Here is a 14104-nt window from a genome sequence, read left to right on the forward strand (position 1 = left end):
CTGAACCTCCAGCTGCAACTGCTATGCTCTTGTAAAACCACATAAAAAAACAGATGGGAAAAAAAGGAGAAAAAAAAAGGGAAGTTCACTAAAGTGACACTTTTCTACACAACGTTTTGCTTTAGCAAAGTCAGTGACAGATTGTCAAAGTGGATTTGTTTATTAAAAGTGGATTTTTAATTGCATAGGCTGGAATGATATACGTTAGCCTAATTTAAGTATGGAATAAGAGCACATGTGAAAAATTACAGAACATGTTTTCAAGATTCAATGCTGCTATCAGAAGTCCAAAGAAGAGGTGCTGGACATTCGAAGTCATACTGGCTTTGATCACAAATAGTTCATATGTTACAAAATGCTTCTAGAAGTTTTCTCTTTCTCTTAATCAGGCCCACCCATGATCTCAAGGAACAAAGCCAGAAATCAGAGCACATAAACCAGAGTATATAAAGTAGTGAACGTTCTGACTTACATAACTTGCCATCTCTTACCCAGTGAAGATAACCTGTAAATTTAAGAATTAACATTCCGCATTTCTAGAACACTTCCAGTTAAAGGCTTCTAACACCAAGTCAAGCCTTACAACTTTGTAAAAATACTACCTCTGTTTTACAACTAGGAAAAGCATCACAGGTAGCAAATCATCAAACAACCTGTCCCAGGGACAAAGCCTGGAGAGCAGCACAGGCTGCAGAACGCAGCCACCGTGTCCAGGCAGGACAATTCAAGAGTGGGAGCCTCTACTCATCCCTGGGATGTGTTAGGATGAAGAGGCCACCTCACAGACCTTCACAAGAAAGAAACCCATACAGATCCACACACCTCATCTCAGCAGGCTCACGACACCTCCACAGAGATCCCAAACTGATCTGAAATAGCAAATTCAGAGGTGAGAGCGCAGCCTTGCCCTGCGGATACGCCAGCACCAGCTGCACACGGCTGCACCTTTAAGGCACGCAGGCTGCTGACAGCAAGGACACTGCATCTGCAGTAGACAAAGCACCACACTGCGATGCCAGGCCAGTTTGCAGAATTTCAATTCACTGGCATTTAACAAGGCTACAAAGTCGTCTTGGGCACAGCAGCTCTTCAGTAGGGACAAATTCTAAATCTCATAATCAGAGCCCGCCAGCCAGCCTTGCCTGGACAGTTAGCTTCTTTTGTTCCAATTGCTGACTGCCCCATTGCTTGGGTACCCTGCAAGCAGTCTCCTCTCACTGAAGCTGATGGCAAATCCCTCCCCACTTTCTGAGGTTTTGGATCAGGTCCCAAGACTCTTTTTAATGCAATACTCTACTTCAGTCTATGTAATCTTCCATCTTATGGAGGGTCAATGCTGCAAACTCTCCTTGCGCTTAAGTCCTATTATCTGTCTGCACTAATTCTGCATACAGGGCATTTACAGGTCCTTAGCTCTCTGCTCATATAGCTCCACATTCACCAGCCCCAGTCAGACATGAAGCCGGGCATCTGCTAAGTAAGAGGGAAAAAAGAAAACAAAACCCAGAGATTTACCTTACTTCAGTATTCAACCACACAGTCAGTTTTTCCAATACTCTCATTTTGCACATGGCACAACACATACTTCAGAAACTCTGAGAAACAAGCAGGCTATGTTCTGTGCTTGCAAAGCACCATCTATACTTACAGGGCAATAAAAATTAGCTTAATTAATAATACATCAGCAAGAAAATGTTAATGAGCACTCAGCAGGGAAAAGAACTGTTGTCTAATCTCCTTGTGTGGACTCCTTGCTTTGGCAGCAATCAGCAACTTCATCAGCGTTACCATCCCAGTGCAAGCTAAGATATCTGACTCATCAGGGAATGCATGCAGGAACCACGGGGCTTTGTGTCACCATTTACATTTCTCTTTAAAAGCAGACACTGTTGCATCAGGAGCAGCTCTTGGCCGCTCCACACCAACTTCCACTTGTGGAGTTTTCGTCTTTTAAAGAAGAATTTAGAATATCCCTGGGCATCCAGTGTATAAATGCACATAGACGGCAGGGGCCTCCCGCAATTGGCTCTTTGGCCACGTCTGCAAAATACAGAGCTCTGCCGGCAGAGCCTGCATCGGCTTCAAGCTGCTGACACAACCGTGCTGCTGGATCACAAGCACGTTGGGGGAAACCATACCAAACCTCCCTACTCCTGGGAGCTCGCCGAGAATATCCAGGCCGTTTCCTTGGGGCCTGCCTGCCCTCGCCGAGCAAAGAGGCACCAGAGGCTCAAACCGTTGTGCCGCTAGACGTCTCGGCTAGGTGTGTTTCAAGGCAGATAATGGAAATCCCCTCTCCCGGCTGTTTTTCCTCCATGCTGCCTCCCCACTGCAGGAGACTGTTTTGGCAGGAGCCAGCACCCCACGAGTAAGAGCCCAGGGCTCGCAGCTGCCAACGCAGCTCTGACACTGGAGCGCATCCACACTGGCACTCGGCCGCAGCGCGTGTTCGTCAAGGGCTCGTGCCGCATGGGGAGGTGGTTTCCTGCAGCCAATGGAGGAGCTGCCGTTTCTGCCTTTCATCAAAGCGTGGCTGAAAACAAAGGCCCGGTGAAGAAAGGCAAGTTGGCTGGTAAAACTTCCTAGCACTAGCCCAGCCTCAGACCTGACAAGTCACCCTCATTCCTCCTCACCTCCTGACCTTCTCCTCTGCAGCCAGGCTGCCTCTGGGGTCACACCGGGGCCTGTGTTTAAGCCCGCATGCTGGCTGGGGGCGAGGAGGATCTTTGTGTCGTATCTCATTGCTGGCAGCAGCCTCGAGCCACAACTCCAGGACAAACAGCAGCAACGTGCATCTTGTAATTGCATAAAACACCAGCATTTGCATCCGCAGCGGTAGGTAAAATTTCAGTCTGCTGTCACACAGGGGCAGAAGATAAATTATGTCTATAAAACAGCCTCTGTGAGGATAGTCGGGAGGTGTGGATCTGAGAAGACATCAAACCAATCAGTTTTTAATATAAGTCATAAATGATTAAGACCAATGTGCTATCAACACAGAGCTGCATGAGAAAAGGCGCTAAACTCTGAGAAACCCAAGAATGTAACCATATCACCAGCACAAAGGGTACTTTCACTCGGGAAGGAGACTCGCAGACAAAGAAATCCCCAAAATGTGGGAGTTAGGCACGGATGACACTGCATGTGACAGACACCTGGTGTAAATCTTTAAAAAAATGGGAAATACAACTTGCAGTGACAGGAAAACAAAGTAGAAATAACCAAGACAGAATACGATCCCCCCTTGCTGGCCTTTTCAAACGATACAAGCCGGAGGCTGTGCTAACCTCTCCCTACTGTAAATTCTCAAAAGTCAAAGCAGATGAATCTTCAGCAAACGTGCTCAGTAGCAGTTTGTTTGCTCACTGGTGGTGTCTCCCTGGTACAGGGGGATGTTGATTAAAAGACAGCATGGCTCTTCACCTCGCCTCTCCACACACGCTCCGAAAGCTACAGGATCTGGCACTACAGAAGTGTAAATATTACACCTCATCCAAGGGCCATCTTTAAAGGAACATCCGTTGTTTCTCCTCAAAGTATGGCAAAAAAGATTAAATATCCCAGATGTCGTCTCCAGGTCCTATAGGACACCTGCTTATAAACAATCACCTTTGCATATTAAAGAGGCATTAAGCACCAATTTGAAACACTGTATTGTAGCATCCTAAAAAATATCTTTCCTAATCCAGAGAACAAAGGCTTTCTAATGTATGGAATTAACAGATCCTTAACATTTAAAACTCAGAGTTGACAAAAGCTATTACAAACAAGTTTGCAATTAAAATCACCTAATGTCTTGGTTACCAGTTCAGCAGTGACGCTTTTTGCAAAACCTTCTGGGTGTTGATTTAATCTATCAAATATTAATAATGCTCCTCAATTAATAAAATATTTAGACTCATGCTTTATGTTCTCATAATCTGGAGGTTTATGTTCAAACTTGCAGGCCATCAGGATACTAGATGGAACCATATAAACCAGCTCGCAGCCTGATCATTAGTGCTTTCATCTCCAGAATACAGATACTCTCTTCTTTATACTGACAAAAATCACATTTGACAGGGTGTAAATTTGCTACCTACCCCCTTGGACATAAGAAATGCATCAAAGAACTAAGTTAATTTCTCAGGTCCCCAAACGCAAGTGCCTTAAACGCCCATCTCCTGTTTAGTGCAGGTCCCGATGACCTCCAGGCTGGAGGTGCTGCCTCCCCAGCCCCCAAACCCTCCCCTCATCCTTGGCTGGTGGCTCGCAGGGCCCATGGAGCCGGCACGAGCCGCACAGCACTGCCGGCCTCCAGCACCTTCCCACCAGTCCCTTCCACGTGCCTAAAGCAAAACTCACAGGGAATGAACTTCAGTCAAGGGCAGCATAAATACATGCCTTGGGTCACACCTCGGGAACTGAGATAATCAAGACATGATAAATTAAACTAGAGGGAAGAAATAGTAAGATACATATATGGCTTTGCTGCCCAGCTGTTCACACCTGGGCTGAGCTAATGCAGCACCAAAAACTTTAGTCAGTTTGGAGGTAGGGCACGGCTCTGAAGTCAGAGGCCTTTGGGCATTTGCATTCACTAGACACCGACGAACGTTGTGTTTCAATAACTGCCTCCTGATATTGCGACAGGCGTACTTTCAATTCCCAAATCAACAGCTGGATGAAGCATGTAATTTTGAAACCCATTAATCCTTTCTAAGCCTTCTACCATGCACATGTTTAATTTCCCACTTCCTGAAACAATATTATGATTTTTGAGAGAACCTGACTATAGCTTCTGAATGCTTTGGGTCAGCAGTATGAAACATCCCCAATTGCCACTGATGTTGGATAAAACATTTGGGTAATTTGCCTTCTGGTTTTGAGCCTTGGGGAGAAACTATCTATTAAAACCTCCTCTGAAACTGCAAGGACTAGAAATATGTGACTGGAGAGGAAGAAGGTAGCTGAGATTCTCATGAGTCCAGGAGCTCATGCTTAAAAAAGAAAAGAAAGGCGAGGGGGAGGGAATGTATTTCACGGCACTCTGGGCTGTATTCACATGCATGAGCAGGTCATGGACAATAGTCCTGGGGAGACCAGGGTTCCCTTTTGTCAGTTAACATGCTAAAATACATCTGTCCACACCTACACTTGAGTTCTAAAATTAATTAAAAATCTGAAGTAGCACTCTGAATAACACATTGACTTTTTCCATTAACATAAACCAAGGCCAAAGCACAGCACATTTCAGCTTGGACACCTGGGCTGCAATTCTCTCTACACAGAGGTGCCCGTGCTCTCATGGGCAGGTTCCCCTCGGCTCTGTGGATGGCTCAAGCCATCATATTCATCCTGACTGCCCTCTGTTCTCAGGAGCCATAAGCACCATGTTCCTTTACTTTTTAGCAACAAGATGATGAGCACAAGCAGGCACGTTTTTCTGCAGCATGACAAGCCTCCTGGACTTGGCTCAAATACTTTGCCCCAGATCACAGGTAATGGGCCTGCTGTGTAGTCTTTGGGCATCACTATTACCTCTACTCACCTCAGTTTGCTCACTTCCCCAGTTCTCTGCTGTTGGTTTTGCATGCTGTAGCCATGGCAAGCTCATCACCACCTCCTGGGTTATGTACTGGCCGAGCTGACCCAAGAAGCTATAATCACTTTGATTATCTTTATCCCTGTTTACATAATTTTACATCTCCCTGTAACAAATGGGATAAGTCACTTACCTGGCTTTATTTTGAGTTTATCCATGTCAGCCTGGTTATCTTGTTCTCCTGGTTTACTTCCTCCCCAGCTGCGCTACCTGCAAATTTTCTCCCTCTCCTGTGTGCTGTCTCTGCAGGATGATTATCCATATGCAAACAGAAGTGGACCTGAATTTTCTGCTCTAACAGTCCATCCCACTCACAGCCTCCCTGTCCTAAACTGACACTGTTCACCACTGCCTCTGAGAGCTCTCCCTTGAGAAGGAGATATGACACTGAAAAGGATGGATTTAATATTTAATAGCCCACCTCCACCCCCAGCCAGTCCCTTGTACGCACAAGCAGCTCAGGCCTACACCGTGCTGGCTCACCTTGCTCAGCAGCTGTCTGCAGTTTATGTCAGGCAGCGTGTTTGAATGGTGACTCCTCCATGGAGCCAAACTATCTTAAATGTAAACTCGGGCAGATGGCAAGACAATGGTGGGGATCAGGCTGGGCATTAATGGAACAGGAATCCTCTTGGAAGAACATTTCCTACTTGAAAAGAGGATATGCTGGATGTCCTTGATACTTTGCCTATGCTAGAAATTTTTAATTAAAAGCAGGAAAGCCTTTCTATTTTAGACACAGTGATACCAGCATCAAGCGCTTTTATAAGTACAGTTTATTCTGGGTTTATATGCATTTCACAGAGCTTGCCAGCCAAGCTAAGCCAGCAGGGCTAAAGCAAACTCTTCCACTCCCTGCTGGATTTACTCCACCACTTCAGCCAGCCACCAGCCATCACCAACAGGACATGCCTACCCACACACTGAGGAGGGACGGACTCACAAGGCTTCTGCTGGATCCACCTGAGACACAGTCAGGTGAGCCTTTCAGTGGCGACCTTTGGCTTCCACAACAGTCAAGGAGGTGCAAATCTCCAGGAACATGTCTTGAAGCTCTTGAGCAGACCCCCTGAACCTCTCACAGTCCTGCACAAAACATAACCCCCTTTCACCTCCTCCTTTTCTGGGACTCAGTGACCCAAACCACAGGCACCAGCTGTGCTCTGCTCCATGAACTTTGCTAGGGAAAAGCCAGAGGACTATGGCCTGCTGTGGCCTGCTGCCATCCCCCACACAGCCCCGCTTCCGGAGCAGAGAGGCATTGCCCCAGCTTCAGGAGGGGACGAGGCAGATCCCACATTGCCAAGCAAGCTGATAAAGAGCAAGGCCTCAGACTAGCGTTTCAGATCAGTGGCAACGCAACAGTATCAGTCCCTAATCACTTCGATATCAGCTGCTCTCGCGCACATTCGGGAGTGCGATACCCCAGGGTACCAGCACACCGCTCTCTGCTAGCGGCAGTGAACCGCTAAGGGATGCTAATGCCTCCATCAGCCGGCACAGCTGTTCGCAAGGTGAGCGCCCAGCCAGCTCTATCTGCCAGCGCAGCTCGAATCACTTCCCTTCACGGAAGAGCTGTTTGTCTGTTTTTCCTGTTGTTGGGGTTTTTGCTGGTAATTGCATCTCTACCAGGACTTCTGCTGACACAGCTATGGCAGAGGGGAGACCAATTTCTTTGTATTTGTGGACAGATAACTAAGTCGGCAAAAATTCTCAAATGCAGACCAAGCCTCTGCTTTGGAAAACAAAAAATAAGCTACCTTGGTCTAAAATCACTTCTAAACTAATACAGGTAGGTCCACAGCAAGGATTTTTATTAGTATGACTATTTCAGCAAAGAAAAATGAAAAATCATCCTCTCCAGACAGCATAATTATATTGGAGGAGCTTTTTTTAAAGTATAAACCAAGCCTTTGATTCTGCCTCAACCAACAAAATGCTCTTTAGATACTTTCTTCAGCCACACTGGTTCAGCCACGTTAGCTTAACACAACTGAAGGGCACTTTTAAGGCTTTCTTAAAACTACAGAAGTCCTATTTTCCCCTTCCGTTATTATTTAAAGCTTCTCTACATGGAGGAAAAGGATGAGTTCCCAAAGGGCCTTTGCTAATCCACAGCTTGCTCAGCATGCAGGAATTCATGTTAGGAAGGTAAATGCTAGCATCCATTGGAAACAGGATAAAATTCTGGCATGGACAGGACAGAATGTAATTTTAACATGTTAACAAAGTAACCTTTGTACAAAAGCCCTAACTGATAAAGTTATAAACTCTCCTTACTGGGTGTTTAGTATCAGAGAGGGAAAAACCTCTTTTCTTCATACAAAGACACAGCTAAAATGTTGCAAGCCATATTAACCTGGTACCCCAGAAGAAATTTAACACAGCAACTGGAAACCCTGTGTTCACAATTTCATGTCAATATCGAATCAGCATCCCTCACTGCACTAAGGAGACTGAGCAGACCAGCTGTCCTGCAGCCATCAAAACATGCAGGCTTCCAGACAGCTCACAAAGGAGAAAGGATGATGGGGTTTTAAATGCCCCAGGTTTTCCTGAGGTTGCTTACTGAAACAGACTCCGTATTAAAAGCAACGGCCCTGGGAAAAGCAAAGCCCTCTCCTCACTTGCAATAGCAGCTGGCAGGAGTAAATGAGAGAGGAGGAAGGGCAGGGCAGGCCTGCAAGAAGCACTGGATTTCACGTCACCTGGAAAACAGAAAGCTGGAAACTGAAGAAATCATCTATGTTCTCACTGCTCAAAGGCACTGCTCATTAGGTCCTGGCTTTTCCTATTATCACTCCTGCACTTGGTGGCCTATTACAGCAAGCTCCTTCCAGCCAGGGACCCATGAATAGGAAGCGCTTTGACATGAGTGAATGTTGCCCCTTAATCCAGTAGGAAGTTCATTGAACAGGCGGAGGGCTGCCTACAGAGCTCCCGGCACCAGCTGGCTGAGGGGATGAGAGCAAGGATCAAAGCCAGGGCAAAGCCTTAGCACTGCAAGCCTGATTTGCGGAACTGCTCAGCCTGTTGAGTCCTCGCCTTTAAAAGGTGGGGAGCTGCTGGGTGCTGAACTTGTCGGAGATCCGGCCTCAGCTGAGGGTGCTGAGCAGTGGGGAAATCTGTCCTCTATGTGGCTTGCACGCCGTCTCTTCACTTTAAAGATCAAAGCTGCATCTCCAGAAAAAAAGATGTTACAGATCAGAACAGATAGGAGGAAAGAAAATGATGAAAAATGCAGTGTGACTTCTGAAGAGAACCACTTCATTCAAAGCCACACACACACCTTGCTTCCTGCTTAGCATGCAGGCACCAGCCTTCCTGAGGTTAGCATGAGCCTGAGGAAAAACATCGTGGCTTGAAACCTCCCTTTTCAAGATCACACCAAACAGTCATTTTAGGAAACACACAAACACAAGGTCAGCTGATTCTCTTCACTAAACTGATGCAAACTGGAGTAGCAGCATCAAATTCAATGAACCTGCACTATCATAAAACTGGCTGAGCAAGACAAACTCAATTCCTTTAATCTTTAGTGCTGTATTCGCAGTAGGCCTAGAATATGTAAATCCCCACACTAGATTGGATATAAGACACCTGCTAAAGAAACCCAACAGCAAAACCAGGCTTTTCTACAGCAATGTTGTTATTGCACCTGATGACTGCAGCACAGCTACTCACCTGGCAGTCAAGCGCTTCTCTCAGCACAGAGATCACTTGGGGCAGCCTCCGAGTAAGGCAGCCAGAAGAGAAAAACCACCAAAGTTTACAGCCCAGAGCTTAGGAAGAACTTGGTGCTCAGCGAGATTCTCCCTCACCCATCAACACTAAGATCTGGCATGAAGCTGGAGGCTTTTGTCGTGAGTTAACATTGTCTGCAGAGGCGGCATGGACACTCCCTGGAGACACACAGCCAGTGCTCTTCCAACCTGCCCACTCCCACCCAGCTCTTTGCTGGGAGCAAATATCTCCTCCCAGGAACACACCTCTGCACCTCTCTTGACCAAGTGAAATAATCCCTCATCTTGCACATGGCAGAACACCACGGTTGTGGGATGTTAGTCCTTGCTCTCCCCCACCAGCACTGGGGAAACAAAGAGCATCTCCTCCAGTCTCTAAATTCCAACCTGATTTATACCAACTTCCTCCCCTCCAGCCTCAGAGGGGTATAAGCAAAGGCAGATCCGGCCTCAGATTTAACTGAGTTTATGGGGGAGGGGAGGAATTAAACTCCAAATGAGTCACCGTTCCCTCCCCATAATCCACGGCAACATCTGTGGATATTAAGCCTGGTACTAAGAGCGACGTCTCTTAATGCTCTGAGTACAAAGCAGACCCAGCCTGGACTCCCGGGAGATGCTTCCCAAAATAAAAGGTGTGCATCTGTAGTGTTAAGACTAACCTGTGCATTAAGAGTTGATGAGTTACAAGACAACTCCCATCTGGGGTACAGCCATGCCATTCTCCTGAAAGCAATCACACCAAGGCAGCTGAAGGCAAAACCAGACCACGGAATCCCAGAAGCACATGAGGGCTGATTCCTCTATCGCATGGCAAGATTAACACCCGATTGTCTTCAAAAGCACAAAGGGAGGGCAGCAGGATCAGGCCTTGAGATGCAGTTGTGATGGAATAGAAAGTATAAGGAAAGACTTTGGACAAAACTCTCACCAAAGAGGACAGGAATCTTGTCCGAGTGACAAGTCTGAGTTGTCTTTAGAGTGCTTTGCCAAAAACTGCTGTTGCCACCTGAACGGCTGTGCCATAAACTTCATCCCACGCAGGGCAGAAGTTCCGGGCTGCAGCACATCTCACCGTATTTCAGAGAGAAAGCTGGGAAAGGCTGCAGCACAGCCTGACATCCCTGAATGGTAAGGTGTAACCCAGCTGTCAGGAGATGCTGCTCAGGAACTGCATCTGGCTACAGTTTTGGGGCATCCTCTCCTCTCCAGCTCTTAGTTTGTGTATGAATGTACACCGGTGTTATTATATTGTTACTCTCTTTGTGCATGTGAAGGCTCAGCAGCCAGGGCGCTGCAATCTAGCGTTTACCTGAGGCAGACAGACTTGCAGTTTATATTCTCCAACAAAACTGGGGGAAAAGTTTCAGGCTGGCATAAAGAAACACGGCAAGTGCCGTAAGTACTTCAGCTCGCATAATTTTACGGGGTAGCTGAGCTGCGTGCTGTACTCTTTGGGGACGTTTACAGATCTGCCTAATTACGGCTAATTGTCATTACATGGCAAACTTCATTTTCTTTGGGGATTTTGGATGCGATTCTGGTATTTCCTCAGGCCTTGCGCTCAGTGCATTTCAGGCCACTCTACCAATAATGGGAATAACAGCTCCGTGGAGGCTGGCACCGCCGCCGCCCCGGCTCGCTGCGGGCTGCCGAGGAGCTCCCGCACGCCGCGGAGCGACCCGCAGCCCGCCGGCACCCTCGGCCCTCCCACACGGGCGGCTCTTCCAGCCCGACGGATGACCACGGGCGGTTTCCGGGCCTACTGGAGCGCGGCGCAAGGAGGGGGAAGCCCGGGGAGAGTCGGCCCGGGCTCTGCAAGGGGGAGCGGAGCCGCTGTCCCGGGCCGCTCGGCCTCTGAGGGGACTCGGAGAGCTCTCGGAGGAAAAACTCGAGAGTTTTCTTCTCCAAAAGCTCCCGTCTCGGCCGCCGCTTCCTAGAAAGCGCGAGGCTGCGGCCGCCCGCCCGACGAGCGCTGCCCGCCCGCAGGGCCCTGGTTCCCGAGGGCAGCGCGGCGGGGCCCGCCGGGCTCCGGCCTGCCCGGGGCCGGGGCCGGGGCCGGCAGCTCCTCCCGCCGCGCGGGGCCAGGCCGCCGGGGGCGGGCCGGGGGCCGGGCCGGGGCCGCCCCGCCGCCGCCGCGCGGGCCCGGGGCCCTGCATGGCTCATGCCTGCCCCCGCACGGGCGCCGGCCCGCCGCCCGGGACCCTGCATGGCGCATAGCGGCGGCCCGGCCGCGGCCGCCGCGCCCGGCCGGCCCTGGACTCTGGATGGAGACGCGCCAGCGCCGCCCGGCGCCCCGCCGCACGGGGGGCCCCGGAACATGGATGGCGGTCTCGCCGCTCCCCCCGCCTCCGCCACACGCACTCGCTCCCATTGGGGGAACCCCGGAACCTGTATGGCCCATACCACTGACTCACCGTGGAGGGGTGTTACTTATACAGAGTCCCGGGCCCCCCTACACACAATGGCAGCAGCTCCCACATTCTTCCCCTCAGAGGAGTTGGACTGAACCATGGGGCGGCGGGGGCACGGTCCCCCTCCCGGCCTCCGACAGAACCCGCCTGGCCCTGGGCGATACCACTGCACGCTCCCCCATCTTCCTTCCCCCCGCCCGGGTAGATGGACGCCGCCGCTCTCACTCACCTCGGCATCCACTGTGGCCATGGCCGGAGCCCCGGAGCGTAGCCCCGCCCCCTCGGCGGCTCCTCACGCCTTGGCTCCGCCCCTTTCCCCTCATTCTTCTCAATGGAGACGCTCCGCCGCCCAGCGCGCATGCGCGCGGCAGCATGGCGGCCCCCGCGGGGCTCCCCGAGCCGTGCGGCGTCATGGCGGCGCCCGTGGGGCGGCTGCCGTACAGCCGGCGCGGGCCGCGGGGAGCGGGGTCGGGCCCGCGGGCTCCCCGCGCACGGCCGCGCCCACAGCCCCACCCGCGGGTTCTGCTCTGTGCCCGGAGCCCCCCGGGACAGCAGCTCCGGCCCCTCGCGCCGCGGGTTCCCCCCCGCCGGCCGGAGCTGGGCAGAGCTGCGAGCTTCCCGAAGTTCCCGCAGAGCCCCGCTCTGACAGTGCCCGGCGGCGGCGCTCGCCCAAAAATCCGCACAAAATCCCTGTAAGAAGGTACCGGAAAGAGTCGGAGTCCCTCCAGCCTCCTGCCAAAAAACTGCCCTTTGAACACCATCTCCCGGTATTACTTCTCCCACTTCTACGCTATTTTTTTTGCGTGCAAGCTATTAGGAGTTCGTCTGAGCTAAAGACAGGGATGGATGTGCCAGGGAGGAGGGAGCGGCTCGCCCCGGTCCTGCTCCGGAGGGTCCCATGGGGGGGAGGGGGGGGGGGGGTCCAGCCTTTCCCACGCCACGAGCACCCACAAAAGCCGCTTTCACCCTCCCAAATCCCACGGGGTCGTTCCTAATGCCCGGGTTTGTAAATCCATGATTGCAAAACTTAGCTATTTCACAGCTCTTCGGTAAAGCAGAAGATACCCCGAGGGGGGAGATAAACACCTCCTGGGGCTCCTTGTCCCCGCAACTGCTTCTGCTGTCACCCGGGGGAATCCCCCGTGGCACCGGGGCGGCGCAGGGACCGGCAGCCGCCGCTGCACCAGCCTCCCCGGGCAGGGCAGCGCTTGTTTCTCAGAGAGAAACGGGACCCTTCGAGGGCCCTGATGCCAATTTATACATTTATTATCAGCTCTGCGGAGGAACCACGTTCCTCCCGTGGTCCCCGGGCTGATTCCCCGCAGCCCCGCTCCCACACCTCGCTCCTCTCAGCGGGCAGACGGACGCCCGGTTCCGTTCGCTCCGCAGCGGGACTTTCCCCTCCCGCGCTTGGAATTCCACGGGCAGCGGCCGTGAGGGGCCCCGGCCACCCCGGAGACTTTGTCCGCAAACTCTGGGGTCTGGTGCCGGGGTTACATCTGGGGTTACCGCACCCCGCTCTCACCCCGACATCTTCGCAGCGCGGGTGGCTCCTGCGCGCCCCGCACAGAGACCGGGACGGCATCAGAAAACGCGTTTATTGAACCCAGAAGGCTCTGGGATGGCGGAGCGCGGGAGGGAGCAGCGGTGCCCACCGGTGCCCGCACACACCTGGGGAGGCTCAGAACTGCACCCAAATCCTGACAATTAAGCGACCTCGGCGCTGGCAGACGAGCCGCACCGGGGGAGCCCGGCGGGGTGACACCCCCCCCCGCCAGCCCCAGCCCGGGGCCGGTCCCCGCGGGGGCCCTCGGGCCCAGTCGCTGCCGCGGCCGCTCGTGCAGAGCCTCCCCCACAGCAGACCCCGGGCGCGGAGGGCGAGAGGCCCCAAGACCCGGCGGACGGGCAGCCCGGGCCCGGCGGGACGCGCCGCTGCCGCTCGGGCGGGGAAGAAGCCGCCGCCCCCCGCGGCCCCGCCCGGGCCCAGAGCGCGGCCCGGCGGCTGCTGCTGCCCCCGCCCGGCCGCGCCGCGGTCAAAATAAGAGTCCCCGGGCCCGAGGCCGGTGGCCCTCCCCTCCCCGCCCTGCTTCATCCCACCCCAGCAGCCCTTACCCCCATTTTTGCGGCAGCTAATTAATTAATTACCCCCCCCAGGGAACGCCCCCATGCACTGCCAGCTCCGGCAACATCCTCGCGGGGCCCCACCGTGGCCCCTCCCGCCGTGTGGGGACCCAGCGGCCCCCGGGGATCCCCTCACTCCCAGCCGCAGGCAGGGGCCGGAGCTGAGCCGGCCGAGGATGGGGGCGGCAGGGATGGGTGACCTGCCCCCTCGGTTCCCCCAGGACAGAGTGACGGTTCCCCAC

The 14104-nt window shown here is 52.5% G+C and overlaps 1 protein-coding gene across 2 annotated transcripts in view; it reads right to left on the reverse strand.

Moving 5' to 3' along the window:
- EHMT1 (euchromatic histone lysine methyltransferase 1) overlaps positions 1–12023 on the reverse strand; it is a 123101-nt gene extending 111078 nt beyond the window's left edge. The window contains exon 1 of one of the 2 annotated variants that reach the window (XM_074923356.1): positions 11971–12023. In XM_074923356.1, coding sequence (XP_074779457.1) covers positions 11971–11991 — 21 coding nt within the window. In that variant the 5' untranslated portion in view covers positions 11992–12023. Of the gene's footprint in view, positions 1–9989; positions 10013–11970 lie in introns of those variants that run through there. The other variant, XM_074923355.1, reaches the window with a different exon arrangement.
- Between the last annotated feature and the right edge of the window lie 2081 nt (positions 12024–14104).

The sequence above is a fragment of the Athene noctua genome, chromosome 20 (genome assembly GCF_965140245.1).
Source record: "Athene noctua chromosome 20, bAthNoc1.hap1.1, whole genome shotgun sequence".
Lineage (NCBI taxonomy): Eukaryota > Metazoa > Chordata > Aves > Strigiformes > Strigidae > Athene > Athene noctua.